The following is a 24,403-nucleotide window of genomic DNA, read 5'->3' as shown; positions in this document are numbered from 1 at the left end:
CCTCGTTCGGGGCTGCAAAAGGAACTGTGTGAATGTAGGAAAGGCCTTTTCACCACGTGGTATGAAAGCGTCACTCACTGCCTCGTTTGTCCACCTGTGAAATAACGCAGTGTTTCACTTATTCATCTTTGCCCCTGAATTCTAAACCTCCAGGAGGTCAGAGGTCAGCCTGAAAAAAATCTGTGTTTCAGTGAGCAACAGGTGGTTGGCATAAGCCTCACACACACACACACACACACACAAAGACAGGCAACAATAAGTGTCTTAAGGAGCCCCCCCCCGGGGGTCCTCGGAGTCACGTGACCTCGTCCCCTGTGTAGTACCCGTCTCGCGTCATGTGCTCCCACCGGTCCCGCTGCCAGACACGGCTTCACGACGCCTAGGCAACAGGGGGGGGGGACGTTTTGAGTGACGGACCACGGGAAGGAATGAGCGGCGCGGCGGATTCCTCCGGCCTCCCACACATGCCTCCGTGCACCGGGGGGGTGAAACCGCTTTCTTTTCCACTTGCGGCTCATCGTTAAAGTAGGAGGGCGTGTCGCGAGCGCCATGCAAACGCACGTTTGGACTGTGGCGCGATAACCGACTGAGGCTTCGGTTGTTTCTACACGCGCCAGCATTCTTTCCGGGCCGGGTTCTGGGCTCTCCTTCCCCAACCGGACGGTCCAGTCTGTCTGCCAGCTGGTGACGCCTCCAAGAGAAGAGAGTTTCACAAGATCATCAGTCTTTGATCGCTTCGTCCACTACGATATGACTCGTATCCCAGTGTGCATTTTACATGAAGCCAAGGTGAAAATACGAGCAGGTTCACAGTGTTGTGCGTTTGTTGTACACAGTGGATTCTCTCCTTGGCACTAATGGGCCTCCATACTCGCCCCACTCGCACCAATCGTGACAATGGGAGGGGGCGGGGCCACATCAGGTTAGGTTGTCCCTCTCATTGGCCAGATAACAAACGCCACCCACTCGCGTTGCAGACCGCCGTTGGGGAGTCGAGAGAAGTTTAGCGTCAGCGAAGCTCCACGAGAAATAAAAAAGAAAAACACAAATAATGAGACGGGCGTGAAGGGATGAGCCAGGTGGACCTGATGAAATCGTCGTTGCCGGGAGAGTTTCTGATGAGACACAGGCGCCTTCTCTGATAGAGAGGGGGGGGGATTTGCCTCAGAGCGTGGAGGGAAACCCCTGTAGCTGCTAGCGGCTCGTTAGCCGCTAACTAGCCGGCGTCGCCGGAGGGGAACTGGAACGAGTCGCGGATGTGCGAAGCTAACGGCGACGGGTTGAACCGCTGCCTCTGCTGGCGAACTTTTGTTAGCCGCTAACTAGCCGCCGCAGCTTGGAAGCTAACGACTCCGCCTGAATCCGCTGGCGAACTTTGTCCGCCGCTGCCTTCCCGCCGAGGCGACGTTTGGAACCTCTGCGGCAGTTAGCGAACTTCGTTAGCCGTTAACTACCCGCCGCGGCTAGGAAGCTAACGACGGTTGGTGGGCTGGATCTATTTTTCCCCGGAGGTTGGGTTCGTTGCCACCGAAGGTGGTTTTTATCAACCCCGGTCCCGACGGCGTTGTTTGCGGCCGGCATCTTTTTTTTTTTTATTGGCGTCGAGTCCATGCTAGCAACGGCTACAGCGGCGATGTGCCACATTAGCTAGCGAACACACCACTTCTTTTGTACTGTTTTTTGTTTGTTTTTGTTCGACATTTTGCCAGTGCTTTGTTGTTTTTTTAATGGAGAACACCCCACGGGTAACTCGTGTATCAGCCGTACTTTGATGCCGTGTCGCCCGGCGGCTTGTAGTCCCTCCAGAGGAAGCCGACGCGGAGCATGCAGCGGGAGGAGGACTGAAGTCACGTTAGATAAGGAGACGTCGGTCACGGCCCAGTTACACCGTTCTATCTAAAAGGGGGGTTTACGTCCGGTGACCCGCACTCAGGGGACAGAAAGTACAGAATGAAGAAGTTTTCCAGGATGTCGGACAGCGGCGGAGGGGCGTCCGGCTCCGGGCTCAGCAGCTACTTCGGCAAAGTGTTCGCCATCGGCCGCTACCAGGTGACCGTGGACGAGCTCATCGCAGAGGGTACGTGCCGCACACACTGGACGCCACTGGGAGGGGGGGGGGGTCACACCCGTCCCCTTGTGTACAACTCACAACTCCTCTAGCGCCCCCCCCCCTCTCTAACATCTGCTTATTTCCCAAGAATGTACGTTATTACTTGAAGTAGGTCGGTGTTTAAAGTGGGGCACCAGTCTGTTTTATAGCCAGGATTTAAAGATGTTAGAAGGCAGTACCCCCCCCCCCCCCCACACATCACACACACACACCTCCCCAGGGCATCAAGGGTCCAAACCTCCGTGCCAACAAAGGAAGAGAAACCCTGCTCAACATGTCCACTCATGTCCTTCTGCAGTCTGCTTTTAAAGCAGCTGTTGGTACAAAGACGTGTGTCCTCACTGGCTGAGGGACACCGAGCAATCAATAGAACGAGGTCGATGGGGACAAACTCGTGTCTCATGAAGTGGACGCGTCTTTCTTACTGTTTCATGGAGGGACTGAGATGTCGCTCAGGATGAGGAAGTGTGTGAAACCTAAAAACAGTGTGATAGTTTAGGAACAGCCTTTTCTCAGCCACTGATTGGTCATGAGGAGGAGTCCTATGTTCCTCCTTATTACAGAACATGGGGATGCTGATTGGTGGAACATATGTTCCTCCGTGTTACAGAACATGGGGATGCTGTTGATGATCCCTTTGCTGTAGCGGGTCCTCCTGGTGGTGCGTTTAAATGGATCAATACATTTGTTACTCAAATACAGTCTCCTGTTTGAGGTTTCGGTAAGTCGGGTTCATCCCACACAAAACGGACGCACGGAGGGAAGGAAACTTCTGGCAAAGATTTCCTCTGCCCGGCTGTAATTGGAAAATCAAATCAATCCAAAGGGGAGCGGCGATATTTAATGCATTTTACGTTACTGAGGCCATAGTCGCTCTTTCTAAGTCGCTATGAATAAAGAGCACAAACTAAAGCTGCTGTTGACTCAAACTGTGAACCTGATTGCCCCAACACACACACACACACACACACACACACACACACACACACACACCAGCCTTCCTGCAAGCAGTCACGGGTCTTGTGTCATCATATAATCATGTGAAGTGGTTGTGCAGCTCAAGGTAGCTTGGTGACCTTTGCTCATCATTCTGTTGGGGGGTGCAGGCTTCGTCTCATCAGCGCTGCACGGCTGATCGTAACCGTTTAATCCCACTTTACACTCTGCTGCATCTAGTCATTGACTGGATGTTGACTAATGTGGAATATTGGTCCCCAGCCATCACGGTGGATCCGTATTTAGTACAGGATCATAAAGCGGACACGCATGGAGTGTGCATGTGTTGGATGAGGCCTGCTGGGCCTGGGGGGGTGTGGCACTGCGTGCCGTGTCAGACGGATTCCTCGTGGACTCGTCCTGCATTTCCTTCGTCAGCTGTTCCCAGCAGCTGAGCCTGTCTGAGGGAAAGCAAGACGACGCGTTAATGACCCGGCCTCGTGCTTCGCTCTTTCTGCGGCGCTGGACAGGTCCTCCGTGGAGTCGGAACACGGCCATTTCCCCTTTGGCCTCGGTGGTTCCTCTGCTCCATCTGCTGCTGTCTCCGAGAGGAACACACGCATGACCCCAAGGGACAGGATGCATCTGTGAGGCCCCGTTTCTCCACCAACTCGCTCCACGCTTCCTCTTTGAGGTCTGGAAGCTGAGGAAACGTGTGGAAATCCCGTCGATAAGTTGTGGGTTTGGAAAGTTGTGTAAAGTTTGGCATTGTAGCCGCACCGGGACTTTTGTTTCAAAGGATGTATAGAAATTTACAGCATGCTACGCATTGCTCCTCTCTGCATTGTAACACATAATACATGAAACGTAAAAGCAGGCTCCTTAGTGCAGGAGATGTTGTAGTTTTATTGCGTGATGGAACATCCAACTCACTGCCTTAAAGTAACGTGAGATGCAATATGTCGCTTCCTTCACAGCCAACTTGGGTCCTCCACAGATTTTCTGGGCTAACGTTGTGTCCGTTAATGCTCTGAGCCCCAAACCCACCGGCAGTCTGCATGAGCAGCTCCAGAACTGCACCGTGGGTCCTTTTCTACGGACCCCACTAACAATGGGATGGGAACGAGCTTTTTGAATGACCTGTTTGATCCTCCCTTTCTGCCAGGGGGAGGCGGGTGAGAATGCACCCCCTCTTCATTATTGGCATACTGTACTGGGCATGAATGGGGGCATTGTGCCCCTTGTGGTTTATTCCAGCCCCCCCCAGACAGGATGGTGGTACGATGCAGCACTCGCTCATCGAGGCCCTCTATCTGCGCTCTGACCCTTTTATTACCGTGTGTCTATTACATAAATCATTTAGAGGGGCCTTTCATGAATGTGTGTGTTTGACTGAGAATAAGAAGTGTTTCACAACTGATACACACATTACAGCAGCACGTAGCGCTCCATCAGTCCGAGGTTTAATTTGAATATATCAAATCTGTGTTCCGGTGAGGGCTCTAGGTTTGGAGCAAGATGTCCTGTTGCTTATTGAAAGTTGTCAGTGTTAAAAGCCATTTCTCTCTGGGTGTGTTTCCAAACCAGAGCAACAGAAGGAGGGACTTCCTGTTGATGCAACATGTGGACACGGCCATTATCAGGCAGAGAGACACGCTTCATCCCCTCAGTCAACAAGGCCACACCTGGTGCAGCTGTGAGCTACATTTAAAGCAGATGTGCTGTCACCTTATTCTGCTGTTTGATGTGTGCATCATTTATAGGATATAAAATAAGCCCCTCAAAGGGAGCCAAGCTGGTGAATCCTTTTGGGGGTGTTTACTTTGTTTTTATTCATCTAAACTTTGGGCCCTGAGCACACTTGTTCCTCCGTATCCACTGAAGACCACTGGTTTCACGTGGAGCCTCTGGCTTGTGTCTAAAGTAGTGCTCTACCTTTGTTCTTTTAGCATATTGCGTAATCGGTAGGATGGAGTTAAGCTCTTGCTGTCATGTTTTCACCCTCTTGTACCCTTTTCTTCCAGCAGCTTGGCCGGTCTGTCTCATTTCCTCCCAACCACAAGCACCCGAGTGTCTGCACTTGTAAACTAGTGTGAGGGGCGCCTGCCAGGAGCTCAGGAGGACCTAGTATGGACCTGCTCTCCACGCACTTTGCATCTGACACTCTAAGTTGTTACGTTGTTGAAATTAGATTTCAGCCAAGTCCTTCTGATCCAGACGTCACCTCGGCTTGCAGGTGAACTGTGATTAAAGAAACCTGAAGGACTTGAATCCAGTTGTTAAATCCTTTTCCTACATTGTGGGGAATGCAGCGCTGTAGGATGGTATTTATGATGTACTTTAACACGCTGCCCTATTCATTTAAATGACTTGACCCAAAAGGGAGAAACAACCCCAGTAATTAGAAGCTTCTTCTTATCACGGAACTGAACAGTCCTGGGGAGGGGGTGTGTAACTTCTGCATAAAGCTTCATGGTTGGAAGGAGCGACACGGGGGAGGTCTGACCGGCGATGACATCATGCTCCAGAGGAACAACATCTGACCCTGAATCACTAGTCGGACTCTTCTCTTCTCGAGTGTTTTACCTCGTGTCTGCGTCACATGCCGAGTGTCTGCCAGTGACTGTCCCCGTGATGCTGGGGGGGGGGGGGGGGAAATTATTAATAATCGCAGCGCTTGATCAACCCCCCCTCCCCACTCCATTCTTCTTGTCCTGATGGATTTTGGGTTTCCCTGCCCAGCTGTCACCAACAACTGACCATGTCCGTTGTGTCTTTAGTATTTAACCGTATTAGATTTTGCTAATTTAATCCAATTAAAACCTCCCACTCAGCAGGGCTCACGGCCACCAGGCATCACTTTCTGAAGATAAAGCTGTAAATACTTGGTGTGATCAGGCTCATCTGGACTAATCTACGTGTTCCTGTTCTCTGCACTGTGCCAACCCCAAACTGTCGAGCTGCTCTCTCACTGTACTTCATCCAGCTGTTACGCCTACTTTACGCTTCTGCATTTTCAGAGCAATACGCAAGAGCCTTTTCACCCCCCCCCCCTTTCCCTTGGAGTCTCACATTTCTGGTTTATAACATAATTCCGTCATTAAAACAGATTTTTTTTTACGAGAGAATGAATCAGTTTGAAGAGTTTTTTTTCGGAAGAAATGTGTAAAACAAGACGCAGACGCATGTTCCAGCCTTAAGGAGGCATGACGTTGTTGTGACATTCGTCACAGTCCAAGTATCTGCACGGGTCCATTGTTTGACTTAATCGTTTTATTGGTTACAGACCGATGCTTTCTGTCACTGGTGGAAGGACCCTTTGTTTGTCACAGACGTTGGTTTGCTGCTGGTCACGAGGCCCCGAAAGCTCTAAAGTAAATGATTCCGTCCTGGTCCACTCGGGACAACAATATGGGGTCCTGCTGCCGTGGCTGGCATACTTAGTAAGTCATTGTTGTGTTACACCTGGCTCAGGCCTTTCAAATAATTATTATAATAACTTTATCTGCTCTATGATTTGTCAGGTAGTGTTTGTGCAGGTTTACATACAGATAATACACAACTGTCTCCACTGGGCGCCCTGAGATGACGGGGTGTGAAAATGAAACCTGCCCAATAGCAGCTCCAGTTGTTATGGACATCATGTGATCACTTGGTACTGTGCAGCCCTACAACACAGTGGCCCCGGGCCATTTGTATACTGAAAAAGTCGGGCCCTGAGGTCGACATTCCACCCAATGGGAGGAATGCAGTGGACCCTGAGGCTGTGGTTTGTGTTTGTTTGTGCGACGGTTAGCTGTTCTTTTGTCTTTAGTCTCTTTCTCCCTCCGTCCTTCAGCCCCCCCTCTGTGTGTCCTACACTTACTTTCTCTTTCCTTTAAGTCAATGCCCTACATGATGCTGTACCTGCACTACATGAGGCATAGACTCAACTCAAGTCTTCATAAATGAATACATACTGCTGTGTTTTTGTTCTTTTTTTCCCAGTAGCTCGTTCATAAGACAGTCACATGATTACATTTCATGGCTAATGTTTCTTCACACTGTCACTGGATGGCTTTCTCCTATTTTGTATTTTTGGGGTTATTCAATATTGTGTGTGCTACTCATTTAAGCAGAATGTTTTCATCAGTTGGTAGTTTTTCATAAAGGTACTTAGTGAGTGGTGGTCGTGGTAGTTTTCATTGACATTCTAATGCTTTGTAGTGGTCTTTTGTCTCATTGGCTACATGTGTCGCCCCCTCCCTCGGTCGCCTCTTCTAATCTGATAAACTGACGCTTACAAGCAAACACTCGACCCCGTGTGTTTACGTTTGTGTTGGCCGTGTTCTGTTTGACGCTCTCACACAGCGGTTGGACCGGTTTGAGTCACCACGCGAGCTCATTGACCTACAGTAACTTGTTACGCAACAAACGTGCCATTGTGGATCCTCTTCAGTCTGGGGGGGCTTCAGTGCCCACCCCCCCCCCCCCCCCCCCCCCCCAGTAATCCTCCACTAATGAGACCGGGTCCGGTCCCATCGCAGTGTTGAGAGTCCATTCACACGGTGACGAGCTAATCGCCTTCAGTCCATCATACAAACAGCTTGTCTCATTCTCAGTAAAAAGCTTGTTGTGTTCCATTAAGCAAAGATCTTAAGTGACTCCATGATTACACCCCCAAGCTGAATGAGTTAATCCCCATGATCAGCTCATGGAGACCTTTTTATAAATCCTGGATTACACCATTTTCTGTTAACCAGCGTCTGTGTGTTGCTGTGGAAACATCTGCTTCCAACCTCTTGGTTCAGTTCTATGAACCATATTTACCTGCTATCACCCTGTTCATGTTAGCATGTTAGCATGTTAGCTGCGGTACCGTAGAACAACTGGTGTACGCTCTCCAGGGTTAGGAGGAAGGAGGAATGTTAACATTCTATCAGCTGACTGTGTGAACTGAGATGTTTCATATGAACCTCCCTCCCCATGAAGCACGTCGGGGGGGCTGATGTTCTGCTAATGCTTTTTTCCAGGAGGCTTCTCCGTGGTGTTTCTGGCTCGAACGCACAGCGGCGTCCGCTGCGCTCTCAAGAGGATGTACGTCAACAACGTGCCGGACCTCAACGTCTACAAGAGGGAGATCGCCATCATGGTGAGAGCATCATCTCCCCCCCCCCCTCTCGGCTCATGGCTGGAGAAGATGATTCTGTGCTCGGAAAAAAACAATGTGTTTTTTTGTCTCTACCTGAACAATCCGATTGAGATGTATTTAATTTGTTTGAGTGTAATGAACCAGTCGGATGGTGATCTTTCAAAGGCAGCTTCACTCCTTGAGAAACCCAAGAACTCACGGTTTCATCCCGTTTGTAGAAGGAGCTGTCGGGCCACAAGAACATTGTGGGCTACCTGGACTCGACAATCAACGCGGTGTCAGACAGCGTGTGGGAGGTCCTGATCCTCATGGAATTCTGTAAAGGTAAACACACACACACACACACGGGAGCTTCTTAAATACGCTCATTTGGAAGGAAGATCGATTCATGCATTGCTGCCTTTGTGGCCCCTCTGTGGATCATGGAGGCTTCCTGGCTGTGAGCTGCCATCCTCTCTCTCCTGCAGCCGGTCAGGTGGTGAAGCAGATGAACCAGCGGTTGAACGTGGGCTTCAGCGAGGCCGAGGTCCTCCACGTCTTCTGTGACGCCTGCGAGGCCGTGGCCCGCCTGCACCAATGCAAGACGCCCATCATCCACAGAGACCTCAAGGTGAGCGCTCCCCGTCCTTCAGAACCAGGCAAAGGGATTCAGAATGTATGAGAAAATCCAACATCACAATGTTTTAATGGCTGTTGTGACAATGTTGAGTCACGTGGGTGTAGTCACATGACCAAGTGGGTAAATAATAGCACAGCTACAACAGTAATAGTAATAAGATGACTTAAATGAAACCATGATATCAACATATTGTCCATATATCCTCTTGTATGAACACAGTTACATTTTCCATTGAAGAAAAGGTTCAAACATCTTGACAGAAGAATAAAAGGTTGAGACTTTAGTAACCCTTTCAGATCCCCTCCTTCCGTTACCTTTCACAATAAGAGCGCTAGGCATACAGTGTTTGCATTTGTCTTTGGGTCTTCCCACGAGCCAGGCCCGTCCCCCGCTGGGGCCCGTCCTGTCGGCCCACACGGCTCGCGTCACGTCTCCACAGGAAGTGAGAGGAACAAAGCGGCCTGACGCTGAGCCGTCAGCAGCAGCTTTCTGTCGCTTCTTCTTTCCCATCTTTGGGCCTTTGTTGCTACTTAGCAGCAGCAACTGAAGTGAAATACAGAAATCTTTTGTTTGTGACGATTTAAAAGCAACTTTACTGGTTCTGAGTCGGTCTCCGGTCCTCTAGAGAGACTTGTTCTTAACCATGTCCTTGGTGGCGTCCCTCCCCAGGTGGAGAACATCCTGCTGAACGACCAGGGGAACTACGTGCTGTGTGACTTCGGCAGCGCCACCCACAAGGTTCTGCTGCCCCACCAAGACGGGGTGACCGCCGTGGAGGACGAGATCAAGAAGTACACACACACACACACACACACACACACACACACACACACACACACACACACACACACACACACACACACACACACACACACACACACACACACACACACACACACACACACACCCTTCTGACGACTCCAACCCGTCTGGCGTGTGTCAGACACGCCGCAGCGCCTGGTTAGCGGTGGCTGTGGTGACCCTGCATGGTCACAGCCCCCCCCCCCCCCATCACATGTGATTCCTCCCGTGAGCTTTGTTTACAGCTGAGGTGTAAAGTGTCTCATCTGTGACTCACACACACTTTGTCATCTCAACCAGCTGCTTTGTGGATAGAAAACGTTTATATGAATATGAATTCATTCAATGTTTAATCTTTACCAATTTGTTATCATTTTTGAGTTTGTCAGATGTTTTGTGTATAAAATAATAGACTCTCAAAGTGCGTCTTCATCAGGAGATGAGGAACCTCGACACTCTTAAGGGAGATTCTGGCGTATTCTGAAAAGCATTCATCTGATCTCTGACCTGTTTCTTGTCTCAGGTACACGACGCTTTCATATCGGGCGCCAGAGATGATCAACCTGTATGCAGGGACAGCCATCACCACCAAGGCGGATATATGGGTGAGAGCCTTTTACATTTCATTTGTCACCGTTTGTTGTTTTCTGACTGGTCAGCTGTTCCTGATCTTCTACGTTCTTTAAACGCTTCTCCATGAACACAAAGTCTCATCTTGTTGACTTGATATTGGAGAGAAGACGGTGCTCTGCTTATAAAACAGGATCTGAATTTATGACACATTAACGCCTGTGTTTTTCTGATCTGAGTCTACTGAATATTTCCTCTTTTTGGACTTCCTCCGTGCAGACGGACGCCTTTCGCTTCCCTTCCATCTGCAAGTGGAATAAATGAAGCAGAGCGTCTGTTTTTAATTCTCTTATGATCGGTCTTAAATATAAAATACCTGCTGTTAGTCGTGAGTAGCGTTCGTCTGCAAAAAGATGTTCGATCCCCCCCCCCCCCCCGGACGGCCCCCTGCATTCTCACTTCCTGTTTGATGTTTAGCCACGTGTCTAACACGCCAGCGCCTCATGCTTCCTGTCCCGCATGCAGTAATGCATTTTGGGAGTCCGCTTATACCAGTTCTGACTTGGATTAGGAGCTTTAGCATCAGACGGGATCAGCTCTTTGGAAACAACTGTGAAGACTAAGCGCCTTTTTAAAGGAAGAAAACAGACAAACTTCCCCTAAACGCACCGTCAGAGAAAAGATGACGCGATGTTTCATGAATCTAGATACTGATTTGTGAGGTTTATCTTCACTTCTTGAGATCACAGGTTGTTCTTAGTTTCAGAGGAAAGCTAAAGACGAGCTGGTCTCTCCACAGGCTCTCGGGTGCTTGTTGTACAAGCTGTGCTTCTTCGCCCTGCCATTCGGAGAGAGTCAAGTGGCCATTTGTGACGGAACCTTTAACGTTCCAGATAACTCAAAGTTCTCCTCCAAGCTGCACTGTTTGATCAGTAAGTCTGAGATGCTGAATGTTTATTCTAATATTCCTTCACTGTTTTTCTCTGTACTTTGTTTCTTCTCATTTTGAGGCCATCCATTTACGAAGGAGACCTTTTAGCAAAGCTTTACCTCATGATGCAGTGTGACTGCAGGCTAGAAACAACGATAAGTGATGAAATGAAGCATTGATAGTTTATTGTGGCTGCTGGTTTCACGTCAGCTGTTTGCACAACTTGAGCCAGTTTGAGCCAGTTATTCACAGGCGGCCTGATGGCTTCCTCTTCCCTCAAATGCATGCAGCAGTTTGAACAGAATGTGACAAACGGCTCCACCTAGTGGCCAAAGGGGGAGCTCACATCACAGTAATAGGACTGGTGTGTTTCTGCAGGGTACCTCCTCGACCCGGAGCCGGAGAAGAGACCCGACATCTACCAAGTGTCCTACTTTGCCTTCCAACTAGCTGGGAAAGAGTGTCCAGTGCCAAATCTCTTTGTGAGTCGCTGGGATGAAGCCGTCGGCACAATCATTTGCTTTTTGATACATTTCAAAACCAAATCGCTTTCCTGCAGAACTCCCCCATCCCCACGTCTCTGCCAGAGCCTCTGACCGCCAGCGAGGTGGCTGCCCGGAGGAGCACAACCAAGGCCAGGTACTGACCTCACTTCCTTTGGAAAATGGGCCTTTTCCAGGTCACACAATGCGAAACCTGTCGTTTACTGTCACAGGATAACGGACGACGCCGGCCCCACGGAGACGTCCATCGCCCCCCGCCAGAGGCCCAAACCAGCCAACAGCAACGTCCTGCCGCTCGCCAACACCGTCACCCCCGCCAACATGACCGCGCCCTCGGCCCCCGTCAGCAACGGACAGAGAGGTTCGTCCAGTGGGAACAAAATGCATAGTTGATACTGGAAAAGTTCGTGTTTAATCTTTAAATCAAATGAAATTGAAGAAAATTTCCTGTAAGTTTCCCCACAGAATTTCTAGGTGCTCTTGACTACACTTAGTGCCCCCCCCCCTGCTTCAGATAAAGTCCTATCTGCAGCATGTATTCTTCTGTTGCTCCTCCTGTACTGGTGGGGTCTCCATGTTCTAAATGCGTCTCTCCACTTGTCCTCTCAGCTCTGACCCCCGGCTCCGTGCAGCCCGGCAGTCAGCAGCACCGCGCCCTGCAGCAGCTGCAGCCTGGAGACCTGCGTCTCCAGCAGCTACAACAACAACAACAACAACAACGACACCAACAGCAGCAGCAACAACAAGCCGCTGTGCAGCAGCAACATGCAAACGCACAGCAGCTTCAATACCTCCAGGTATTAAACTCAGTTAAATCTCAATTAATCCCGGTTAATGAATTTCAAAATGTGCAATTATTAATCTGTGCAAATATTAGGGCTATCAATAGATTTACAAAAATTAACAAAGTTAATTCTGAGAGAGAGACTGTGGAAACCTCAAGCACAACCCACTGAGTCAGAAGGGAAGCTGGATCGGGCCTGAATGATCTTCACTTCTTCTTCCCTCAGTACCAACAGGCTGTGCAGCAGTCCCTGCAGCTTCAGCAGCAGCATCATCAGGCTCTTCAGCAGCAGCAGCATCATCAGGCCCTGCAACAGCAGCATCATGAAGCCCTGCAGCAGCAGCATCATCAGGCTCTTCAGCAGCAGCATCATGAAGCCCTGCAGCAGCAGCAGCAGCATCATCAGGCTCTTCAGCATCATCAGGCTCTGCAGCAGCAGCAGCAGCTGATGATGCATCCGTTGTACCAGCAGCAGGTCGCCCAGGCTCAGTACGCCGCCATGGTAAGCACCCCATCTGATTCAAGCACAAGCAATCACCACGGACCTTCAGAGCAGAAGATTTCAGTCCAAAACGGCAATAAATAGTTTGAGCAAATGACAGCGAAACACATGGAGGCCCAGCGTGAAGCGACACGCAGCCGAGTGTTTCATTTAATGTCAGAGCGGCTCCTAAAAACCTCCCTCTGCGTTCCAAACCCTGGCAGCCGAGCGGCTCCTCCGTCTGCGCCAAGCAGACGCTCCAGAAACTTCCGAACAGTCAGAGAACTCGTATTTACGCAGAACGCGACTCAAACACACAAACACGGGCCTCCAAAGGCGCCTCTGCAAATTTTAGTTTTGCTTCCCACCATCTGTTTTTATTTCAGCAGCAATCTGGTCGCAGCGAAGCCGGGCGCCGCGTGCTCCTTGTCCCCAAGACACCTGCCATGTGTCACTCAGAAAGAGCAAACCACGCTAATACCCCAAAAGAACCCAAATGTTCTTTGGAATGTTTCCAAATCCTCTTTACGAAAAGTTAGAGGTGTTCCTGAGTTCACTTGTTCTCCCCCCCCCCTCCCCCCTCCCTCCGTGTCCCCAGCCTTACCCAAATCCAGAACTGTTTCTCTAACAACATTTCATCATTTTGTTACAATCATTGTGAACCCTGAAATCAAAAGGTTTGTCCCTCATCCCCCCCCCCCCCTCATCCCCCCCCTCCCTCTCCCCACCCTGACAGCTGCACCAGTACCAGCAGGCGTTTGTGCAGCAGCAGCATCAACAACTGCTACGACAACAACAGCAGCAGCAGCAGTACCACCCCCCCGCTCAGCAGCCCCCCCCCTACATTTCCCCCCCCCTCGAGTTCCAGACCCCGCTGAGCTCCTACAACGCTGCCAGGAGCGGCGCTGGGACGAGGCAGATGAGCGGACCATCAGCTGTGGACTCCTCCTCCAGCACGGCCAGGTAAACAACCCCCCCCCCCCCCCCCCCGGGAGGCCCGGCGCGTTGACGTGCTGCTCGGTTGTCGTGGTAACGCGTGCCTTTCCGTCTCCACAGTACGAACCCCCTGCTGGCGTTGGACGGGTTCACGGCGCCCGCTCGCAGTGGGCTCAGCAACCCCCCCGACATGACGCGCTGGAACCCCTTCGGCGACGACAACTTCTCCCGCCTGACGGAGGAGGAGCTTCTGGACCGCGAGTTCGACCTCCTGAGAGCAGGTGACGTTTCCTCCTGCACACGCTCTGGTGCTGAAACCACAGCAGGGAATAACCCCCCCCCTCCCCCCCCCCCCCTCAGGTAAAGCAGCAGAGAGAACGGAAAGCATGGACATGGACCGGCTGCAGCCCTCCACCACCAAACCCCCCCCACCGGAGGACCTGTTTGGCTCGGCCCCCTTTGTGGCCAGCGCAGGCAAGTCTTAGAGGAGTCTCTGCAGAGAGGACCCAACACTGTGGACCCCCCCCCCACCCCCCCAACCCAGCTCCTTTGTTCTGTCAGTGGAGCATTAAAACCATAAGGTGTCCCATTAGTGCCCCCCCCCCCCCCCCGTCAGGAGAAGGTGAGTTAGTTGTTATGGTTCCTGTAGTGGTCAGAAGCCTTGAACTAGGTACTAACACATAATAATAATAATAATAATACTGCTAATAAGAGGAGGGTTGTAATAAAGAGAAGATCTGATCAATAACTTGTGATCTTCCTCTTTAGTTGTTTTGTGTAGTTCTTTGTGCAGCTGAGGGATCGTTACACAACGCTCTCAGGTGCACTTTGACCCCTTGTGGTCAGAAGGAGAAGTACAACAACACAAAGATTCAGACTTTAAACAAGTTCTGTAATTAAAGACAAATGAGCGTAAACACCTCCTTTCTTCCCCCTTTGATCTGATCTTTAATTAGAAGCTTCTGTAGAAACGCTGCTGAGCCTCATACCAAACTCAAATGGGGGGGGGGGGGGCTCGTTGGCATCTTTTTCAGGCCATTAAAATGATTCCTCACAAGATGCTAAATCTTTGTTTTTGATTGTTGGACCAAGCCTCAAATGCCCCCCCCCCCCCCCCCCCCCCTGTTACACGTTTAGTAATAACAGTTCAGAGCAGATCATAATGGGCCCATCAATCAAAAGGACCAAAAACCAGACCGATGGGCGACTTTCAGGTGAAAAGGGAACAAATCGACTCATTTAAAGCTGTTTTATTACCTTTCACCTCATTTTAATTCAAATCCTTTTATTTCTTTGTTTCTCTAATGGTTTTGTTTTGGATGAACTTTTGTGATACAAAGTGCCTTCAAGTGGCATTTATTTTTTATTTTATTTTTTCTATGTTCATATTGAGGAAAACGCAGCAGTGCTTTTTTTCCTCAGTTACCAAAGTTTGCTTGAAAGACTAAACCCCCCCCCCCCCCCCTCGTTACATTCAGGAGTGTAAATGACAACCCTTCAAAATGGTGAACGATTTTTATTGTTTGTGTGTGTGTGTGTGTAAACATGTTTAGATGGAGGTAAGTGTTACATCACCGCCTGCCTTCATCTGGGCTTTCTTTGGGGGGGGGGGGGGGGTTGCGTTCTTCTCACTGTGATGGACAGCTCAAACATCTGGTTCATGGTTGCTGGTGGATGGATCTCAGTGTGGAAAAGGGACAACGGAGCCATTAACTGCACTTTAAATACAAACCCTTCTTAGACCCGTGAATATGTTTCTATATTATTGTTTTTTTAAGTGTTCTGTGCTTCGTCCTCTCTGTCTGGGGGGGTTTGTCCCCCAAAGACCACTACCATGTCCCACCTGCACAAACTACACATCAATACGTTGTCTCATACTTTGTTTTTGCAGCAGAATGTGTATCAAACTGCGTGTGAATGTATTTCTTTATAGAATGTTACTGATAAATAAAACCTTTAAAATCTAAGTGAGTTGTTGTAGTTTCTCTCCACCATCACACCATGAGCAGATGTTCCTGTCCGTCAAACAAACTAAATCAATTCAGATTTCCAAAAAGGTTTCGTGCAAAATACAGAATGTTCCTGTTATTGTAAAAAGATCTGATCATCAAACTATTATTGATCCTCTGGGTTCATGTCGGTGAAAATGGAGCCGTCTGAATTATTTGTAATTTGCTCGTCTTTTTTTAACCATCTAATCCGGTTAATCTGGATGTTTGTACAACAGATGATTTTAAGTTATTTTATGTTTAACCTTCTAAGAACATTAATCCTCAACTAAACTAAATCATTTGTCTTTAAGAACAAATTCTCAAGTCGTAAAAATTAAACCGGTTGGGATTTTTCAAATAAAATGTGTCTATTCTAGACAGAATAATCTTAATTTCAATCTGACCCACATCATATTTTATCGTATCAACAATTCAATCGTGAGTTGTGGATGTTTCTGATTTCTTAGTCTTGAGTATTTTGGGGGGGGGGGGGGGGGGTCTTCTGGCTCCTCCTCAAACTGATCTGGGCTCAGTGGGAGAAGAGGCTCCTCTAGCAGCTTTCAGTGCACGATAACGTGCACGTTTTGGCCGATCTGTCGTCACGTGCTGCCAGTTTGGACGGCTGAAGGTTTCCATCTCGTGTTCACAGCAGGGGGGGCGTGGGGGGGGGACAATGACTTGGCTCATTGTGTGTGGTACAATTTACTTTCAATGTAATTGGAGACCATCCACTCACTAATTAGGCCAATCTCTGAATTGTCATTAAGCTCTTGGACATAAACGTACACAGAAAGATTAGAGCAGCACAAAGCTCTTATTTAAAGTCTCTTCTCCAGATGTGATCATGTGATCACACAAGCAGCTTTTCGGGGATTTCTCCTTCTGTTTCAACGTCTGACAAACTGTCAGGATTATGAGTTCAAATCCCGATTTCTGTAACGTTGCACCGAGGCGCCTCGCACCACTGGTAGAGAGACCTGTCAATCACAGTAAGGCCCGCCCTAAAGCATCACCTGCTTCATAGTCCATGATTTACTGAAGTAGACCTTTCCTCACAGACCTCCTGAGGAGTCGCCCCCTGCTGGTCACCTCTTCAAGTCCCTCCTTTGTGTGTCAGCAGGCGGCGATGAGATGAAGACCGAGCACAGACCGGGCCGGAGGAGCAACCCCCGACCCGGGGGGGAGGAGTCCGACAGCGACTTCGAGTCCGACCCTCCTTCGCCAAAGAGCAGCGAGGAGGAGGAGGAGGAGGCGGAGGAGGAAGAGGACACGGAGCCGGAGAACATGGGCCAGAGGCCTCTGCTGATGGACTCGGACGAGGATTCGGACTGCGACCCCCCCGGGGACAGGAACCGCAAGGGGCGTTCTCAGGGGGACTCGGCCATGACCCTGATCACCCCCCCGGAGTCGCCCGGCGGGGCGGCTCTCGTGGACGTCTTCGGCCTGGCCCCCTTCGCCGGGCCCTCGGTGGCGTCCGACATCTTCTCCGAGGCGCCGTTCAGGCGAGCCGCCGCCGACGTGTTCACCAAAGCGCCGTTCCACCGCCACCTCTCCAGGTCGGGGCGGGGGGACGTCCCCGTGGGGCAGACGCCGCCGGTCTCCCCCGAGGGCGTCGACGCCTTCGGCGTCTCCCCCTTCCAGCCGGGCCCGGCCCCCTCCAGGAGCGCCGAGGGCATCTTGCAGGCGTCCCCCGAGGACTCGGCCAGCCCGCCGGCGCCGCAGCATCATCAGCGGCTGAAGCAGCGCAGCCTCCAGAGGCTGGCGTCCCGGCAGAGGAAGACCAAGCAGCACCACGGCGCCCCGACCAGCGGGCGCAAGCCCGGGAAGCCGGCGCACCGCACGCCGGAGCGGGCCCGCCGGCACAAGAAGGTCGGCCGGAGGGACTCGCAGAGCAGCAACGAGCTCCTCGCCGCCTCCGACTCCAAGGAGAACATCGGCGCCGACGTGACCATGGCGGAGGGAGCGGCCGGGCCGGCGGACGAGGCCCTCCTGGACCCGTTCGGAGCCAAGCCCTTCCACCCTCAGGACGCCGGCCAGTACCAGGGCCCCCCCGAGGGCGAGTCCTGGGCGGGGCCCCCCCTCCTCGTCGGCACGGATGATTTTGGGGCGGTTCCCTTTGAGGGGGCGGCCGTCCTCGGCGACCCTCTGGACCTCGACCCGTTTGGAGCGGCGCCGTTCCCCACCAAGCAGTGACTCCTCCTCCCGACCCGACCTGCCACCATCTTTGTTTCCTTTCCAAGCACCACGAGGCCTTACCTCCCCCCCCTCCTCCCCCCCCCTAACCACTTTTTAACTGGTCTAGATCTCTCTGCACTCTGCTACATGTTCACTGGTTTCTCTTAACTGTTCTTTTGTTGCCTCGCAGTAACCGTGACGACTGCGTATTCTTTATTTTTAAGTTACAGATAAAAAGGTCATTTATAAGGTCATAGAATGTAAGACGTCTGTCTGGACTCATTTCTTAAACTCAAAAGACGGTTTTGATCTTTGTTTTTCACTAATGCTGCAGAACACAAAGGGAACAGAGAGACGTTTGTGTGTCTTTGTGTGTCCTCCAGACGCCTTAAAGCTGCAGGTTGCTGTTTTCACCCTTTGATACGACTTCTTTCTCACGTTGTATTTATCGTGCTAAAAACTGTTTGATGCAATAAAAAACATTAAAAAGTTTGACTCTGAGCCATTTGATGTGAAGACGAGAAGCAGTTTTACAGTTTTAAAATGGTTCCTTTTTTATTTAGAGTTCAGCACTGATTGCTCAGATATGAAAAGTCGAGATACAAAAATCTGGATGCTACAAAACATCTTTAGACACACACGCCCCCCAGGAAGGTCAAAGAATAACTTAAATACACTTTAAATATGACAAAAAAGAGTGTTTATACACGTCGTTGCGTTAAAAGACACAAACCAAATCAGAAAGGCTACGATTAAAAACTAAAGCGTACAAAGTGGAGAATAAATTGTGCTTGAAAAGTCATGAAAACATGGCTCCATATTTTTATCTCAGTGAATCGACCTCGTTTACATTTCTCAGGGCTACAACAATAAAATAAAGTTCATAAAACATTCCAGTGAACACGAGGAAGAGCAGCTTGAACGTTAGTGAAGTTCTAGAGGTGCACAGTGGACCTCCAGATGTTAGAGGACTAAATGAAGAGTACATTTAAATACTCTAAAACTTACATTTAATACTGGTTAGTTTATTTGATTTTGCCTGATTACTTAAAAAAAGATGATTTGAAATATCAGGTGTGTTGGTGCACTTCCTGTAGAAATGAGTCCAAACTGACCTCCAGGATGAAAGGTGCTTCTGAGTCGTTTGTTTGGACGCAGGTCACATGTCACGTGTCACATGTCACATGTGACAACGAATCGTCCACCGACCTGAAGACGGAGAGGAAGGAAAAGGAAATCATCAGGATTGGATGTGGTCACATGCTTCCTGTTGTTATGTAATGAAAGGTCTGACTCGTACTACGTAATAAAGGCGAGGGGGGGGGGGGTCCTAGGCGGGGTTGGCGGCGTCGGGGCACGGCTGGCTGTGCCTGTACGCCATGATGAAGCACGACGACTGGTGCCACCAGTAGAACATCAGCACCAGCAGCAGGTGCCACACCTGGTGGCTGGAGCCCAGGTAGTTCAGCTGGCCTGCAGCGGCACCACAGAAGAAGAAGAGAGGCTCAGCGCGTTGCTTCTTCAACATTAAAGTCACTTTTCATTGGCTCACACAGACTCACCTGGGAAGTAGCGTTCAGGGACTTTGGAAACGTAGAAGAGGAGAGCGAGCACAGCCATGAGGTACATCCCCAAAACGCGAGGAACAAACGCCTGTAGAAGAACAACGAGGACCCAAACGTGACAAACGGTCCAGGAGAACTTAGAGCATCCTCAGGGTGAACGGGTCTCCAGCATTTACCTGGACCAGCTCAGAGGAGAAGCCCCCGGTGAGGGACACCCAGTGGACGGTGGGCACCAGGCCGTACGCCGCCACCAGGCAGAAGGTCAGCGAGCGCAGCCGCCGCCACTGCGGGCTGAGGTAGTGGGGGTGGATCTGAGCGAAGAACACGGCCAGGATCATGGCCAGGACCGCCAGCAGGTACACCTGCCGCCAGTACTGCAGGAGGGCAAGAGGGGGGGGGGGGCAAAGGTCAACAGAAACAGGAGTTTCTTTGATGTCGCCTTCACACAAAAAGGTAAAAACAAAAAAAAAACGCCAGCGAAGCGTCACATTAACACACACCGCGTGGGACGAGAAGACGTCGCCTGTCCCCTAAAGAGTCACATGACGACTCGTCCCGTCTGTCCACCCGGGTGGACGCGGGCTCCGTCCCGTCACACGTCCTCATGTGACGAGCTTCGCGGTGAATAAATTCACACCAGGACGCAGAAGCCAAAACAGAAAAAAAGATCCTTCTGAGCTCCTCGAGGACGTCGTGTTCAAAGAGGCTCTGTGGTTAAATGCATATTCTGTAGGTGGGGGGGGGGGGGGGGGGGGACGACGACCAAGAAGAGAAGCCTGAGTCTTGGCAAGGAGCGGTGCGTTGCTGGTGCTTGGTGGAGGAGGGGGGTGGGGGGGTTGGGGGGGGGGGGGCACTTAGCTGAGACAGCCCCCACACTCGCGTCGTCATATGGTGCAACAGGAGCCATCTGGTTCGGCTGCAGCAGATTTCTGCTGCGTTCGGGGGGCAAAAAAACCCGGCGCTTCCAATATGCGTGGGGGGGGGGGGGGGGGGGGCAGCTACTTCAGGACCAATCAAAATAATAATTGGAGAGAAATGTGGGGTGAGGAATGTAAAATAACATGCGGGGCGTGTTCTTTTTTTTTACACAATAAGATCTTAAACGTCTCCAAAAGCATAAAAGCCCCCCTGACATTATTTTGTATTTTTTTGATGTAAATTTCAACAGAAAATGGACGACTTCCTTCTCTTTGATGCACAGCTGGACACATTTTAATTCCAGCCCCCCAGGAGCAGCAACCCGCCCCCATACCAGAACGAGGGCTTTACACACCATGAGATCACTAATGTAACAGGTGAACACGTGATGAGTTCATGAACCACTGGAGCTGTCCAGCTCCTCACTGACTGGAGGTCAGATTATAATCTGACGTACATTCTTTAAACCGTCAGATTAAACTCCTTTAAGGCCGCTCACCTTGTGTCATTATTAGGAATCTACATGGAACATCAGGATCAGAGTGTTGGGACTCACGTTGTTGCAGTAGAAGGTGTAGAAGACTCCGGGGACGTAGCAGCCCAGGATGCCGATGGAGACCCCCGAGTAGTCCAGCGCCATCCAGCGCCGGCTGGTCTTCTCCGAGCGGTGGCAGCAGAACAGGTGATAGCCCACCGAGCACAGCATGCACAGCTGGGAGGGGGGGGGGGGAGGGAGTGTTGCCATTTAATCCACCTTTTAACTTTTCAGTTTCCACCTGATCACAGTTTGGATTTCTAAATGCGCACGTTGCTCGACAGGAGAAACACAGTAAAACACAGTTCCTGCACCTGGAAGCAGAAGAGGCCGATGGAGTAGATGACGTAGTCCTCCTTGGAGGCGCCCATGGCCGGCAGCACCGAGGCCATGTGGTACACGCCCACCAGGAAGAACAGCGCGAAGCCCAGCAGGTGGCTCCAGATGTTCACCGTCTCGTTGGACAGGATGAAGAGGCTGCGCGGGGGGGGGGGGTGAAATGTGTGATTATAAAAGCCGTCTGAAGGAACAAAACCAAGACCTCAGACCTCCAGAGGAGCTTTTTATTAAGACAGGACGACAGGGTCTGACCTCTTGATGCACAGCCGGGCGGGCAGGTAGGCCCTGTACCCGTCCGTGATGTAGGGGTTCTCCCTCAGGAACACGGGGATCTGCTCGTAGGTGTACAGGCGGATGCCCCGGGGCACCAGCACGGGCCAGTACTGGTACCCTCCCAGCTCGATGTAGTGGGCCGTCTGGGCGCTCTTTTGGGGTTTCTGAGGCATGGCTGGACCGCGGGGGCCCGCTTTAGCCTGACATGAAGCTGAGGATACAAAAGTCCGATTATACAACAAGGCAACGCATATCAATCAAACCCAACTATTAAATCTTTAGTTAAAATCCTGATCATCAGTAATAAAGAAGTCTGTCTCTTGAATTCGAGGTTAATCAACTAACACGAATTCAGAAAGTGAATTGAGGTGAATACAGACTCGTTATTCCACGTTAACGACTTTGACCAAACGTTCACAACAGCAACGTGTCTTTAAGCTGCTTTAAGGAGCTTCAGACATTCATCTAATTAGCATCCGATAAACTTAACGGTCTGGTGTTGGGTTTCCTCAGTGCGTAGTGTCACCGACCACAACAGCTGGAATTCAGTTAACATAACGACCTTTATTTGTAAGTTTAAATAAGCCGACTACGAGTAAACAACACTATTTAATTAGAAATCCTTTAATTCAAACCATTGGTGGTCAATAAAACTCTCGGTAACCGAGTTGATTTTAAAATGACAGAATTCTCTCAGCAGTCTGGCAGCTAGCGGCTAACCGCAGCTTAAGCTAACATGCTAGCATGCCACTTCGGTTTAGCGCTAAGAAATAAACAACGAACTCACCTTTCAACTTGGTGTAGGTGCAGTTTGTACCATTGTGCGGTTTGTAGTACGAACTATGCATTTGTATAAATATGTTGACATTAATTTTAAACACAACGCAGTGTACACCAACTTTAGGCTACAGCATCCTCCAAATCACCAGTGACGTCATAAACACGGGGGCCTTAGACTTCGGCCAAGGAGTGCCTGATCAAAAAGAAAGATAAAACCGTTTTACACAGGACACAATATTAAATACAAATAAACAATATTTGGTTTTAATGCTACATTGCCACCATAAAGCATTATATTCTCGAGTTTAATTCACTCAGAGTTGTAATTAGCAATACGTTTTTGGTACCATGTCTTCAAAAAAAACCAATTCAAGCGTTTGCCATTAAAACAAATTACTCACAACTATTTCCATCATTTTGAGTTTGGATATCAGTGCAATTTCAATTGACTTGTCTTTTCTCCACTAATGTTCCTTTATCCAGCCTGTTTGGTGTTTTAAAATATTTTTAAATGAAATACTAGCTGTGTGGTCTGTGTGTCTTTTGGGGTGTTCGACTCCCAGTCCAACAATGACAATGTTAAACAATAAAGTAAAAATGTGCTTAAAACACCAATCTTGCCCTTATGTCTTGTAAATAGGGGGCACCCTGCAGTTCTACCAGGTGAAGCCATTTGGGAGGTTTCTTTAAGTTGCATCCTGTGACTCTACTTCTGTGTAGTGACCAACAGGGGGCGACTCCTCTGCTCCCATAGACGTCTATGAGGAAATGACTCTACTTCTGTGTAGTGACCAGCAGGGGGCGACTCCTCTGCTCCCATAGACGTCTATGAGGAAATGACTACTTCTGTGTAGTGACCAGCAGGGGCGACTCCTCTGCTCCCATAGACGTCTATGAGGAAATGACTCTACTTCTGTGTAGTGACCAGCAGGGGGCGACTCCTCTGCTCCCATAGACGTCTATGAGGAAATGACTACTTCTGTGTAGTGACCAGCAGGGGCGACTCCTCTGCTCCCATAGACGTCTATGAGGAAATGACTCTACTTCTGTGTAGTGACCAGCAGGGGGCGACTCCTCTGCTCCCATAGACGTCTATGAGGAAATGACTACTTCTGTGTAGTGACCAGCAGGGGGCGACTCCTCTGCTCCCATAGACGTCTATAAGGAAATGACTCTACTTCTGTGTAGTGACCAGCAGGGGGCGACTCCTCTGCTCCCATAAACGTCTATGAGGAAATGACTCTACTTCTGTGTAGTGACCAGCAGGGGGCGACTCCTCTGCTCCCATAGACGTCTATGAGGAAATGACTCTACTTCTGTGTAGTGTCCAGCAGGGGGCGACTCCTCTGCTCCCATAGACGTCTATGAGGAAATGACTCTACTTCTGTGTAGTGACCAGCAGGGGGCGACTCCTCTGCTCCCATAGACGTCTATGAGGAAATGACTCTACTTCTCTGTAGTGACCAGCAGGGGGCGACTCCTCTGCTCCCATAGACGTCTATGAGGAAATGACTCTACTTCTGTGTAGTGACCAGCAGGGGGCGACTCCTCTGCTCCCATAGACGTCTATGAGGAAATGACTCTACTTCTGTGTAGTGACCAGCAGGGGGCGACTCCTCTGCTCCCATAGACGTCTATGAGGTAATGACTCTACTTCTGTGTAGTGACCAGCAGGGGGCGACTCCTCTGCTCCCATAGACGTCTATGAGGAAATGACTCTACTTCTCTCTTGATTTTAGCAGGGGATGCTTTAGGGCGGGGCTACACAATGATTGACAGGTCCCTCCTCATTCCTTTTTTTGTTACTTCCGTTCACTGGTTTTGAAAAACAGCAGCGCGGCGACCTCCGTAATCCAAGATGGTGACGGATAAATCCCCGACTGAAGGATCCAACCTCCAAGCTGCTGCCGGTCTCCTGGCTGTCGTCCTCCTGTCGCTAACTGTCATGCCGAATCCGCATCAGGGCGAACCCCCCCCCTCCACAGGCCTCTCAGGTGTGAGCTGCTGGAGGATTCCCTCGGGAGG

At 50.3% G+C, this 24,403-nt stretch overlaps 2 protein-coding genes across 2 annotated transcripts; one reads left to right on the top strand and one right to left on the bottom strand.

The window, feature by feature from the left end:
- The first annotated feature begins 817 nt into the window (after window positions 1-817).
- bmp2k (BMP2 inducible kinase) lies at window positions 818-18,463 on the top strand. Its single transcript, XM_037482221.2, has 16 exons — window positions 818-2,077; window positions 8,059-8,177; window positions 8,396-8,501; window positions 8,645-8,787; window positions 9,466-9,587; window positions 10,121-10,202; window positions 10,967-11,099; window positions 11,477-11,580; window positions 11,658-11,737; window positions 11,814-11,962; window positions 12,211-12,398; window positions 12,612-12,887; window positions 13,603-13,829; window positions 13,923-14,083; window positions 14,163-14,276; window positions 16,914-18,463. The coding sequence occupies exons 1-16, from the start codon at window positions 1,951-1,953 to the stop codon at window positions 17,984-17,986; spliced, it is 3,204 nt and encodes a 1,067-aa protein (XP_037338118.2). The 5' UTR covers window positions 818-1,950; the 3' UTR covers window positions 17,987-18,463.
- Window positions 18,464-19,289: 826 nt separating this feature from the next.
- Window positions 19,290-22,654, bottom strand: paqr3a (progestin and adipoQ receptor family member IIIa). Its single transcript, XM_037482368.2, has 7 exons — window positions 22,386-22,654; window positions 21,578-21,809; window positions 21,301-21,463; window positions 21,008-21,163; window positions 19,710-19,907; window positions 19,531-19,621; window positions 19,290-19,441 (listed from the first exon to the last, which is right to left on the bottom strand). The coding sequence occupies exons 1-7, from the start codon at window positions 22,444-22,446 to the stop codon at window positions 19,299-19,301; spliced, it is 1,044 nt and encodes a 347-aa protein (XP_037338265.2). The 5' UTR covers window positions 22,447-22,654; the 3' UTR covers window positions 19,290-19,298.
- Window positions 22,655-24,403: the final 1,749 nt, after the last annotated feature.

Source organism: Pungitius pungitius, chromosome 5, assembly GCF_949316345.1.
Source record: "Pungitius pungitius chromosome 5, fPunPun2.1, whole genome shotgun sequence".
Lineage (NCBI taxonomy): Eukaryota > Metazoa > Chordata > Actinopteri > Perciformes > Gasterosteidae > Pungitius > Pungitius pungitius.
The sequence above is the reverse complement of the archived record's forward strand: the minus strand, read 5'-3'. Positions and strand labels throughout refer to the sequence as shown.

Excerpts from the sequence above, each read along its gene's own strand:
- bmp2k (XM_037482221.2), top strand. The coding sequence starts at position 1,951 with ATGAAGAAGTTTTCCAGGATGTCGGACAGCGGCGGAGGGGCGTCCGGC. Across the intron at positions 8,788-9,465 it reads TCATCCACAGAGACCTCAAG|GTGGAGAACATCCTGCTGAA; the intron begins GTGAGCGCTCCC and ends GTCCCTCCCCAG. Across the intron at positions 12,399-12,611 it reads AGCAGCTTCAATACCTCCAG|TACCAACAGGCTGTGCAGCA; the intron begins GTATTAAACTCA and ends TTCTTCCCTCAG.
- paqr3a (XM_037482368.2), bottom strand. The coding sequence starts at position 22,446 with ATGCATAGTTCGTACTACAAACCGCACAATGGTACAAACTGCACCTAC. Across the intron at positions 21,810-22,385 it reads CACCTACACCAAGTTGAAAG|CTTCATGTCAGGCTAAAGCG; the intron begins GTGAGTTCGTTG and ends TTGTATCCTCAG. Across the intron at positions 21,464-21,577 it reads GCCCGGCTGTGCATCAAGAG|CCTCTTCATCCTGTCCAACG; the intron begins GTCAGACCCTGT and ends CCCCCCGCGCAG.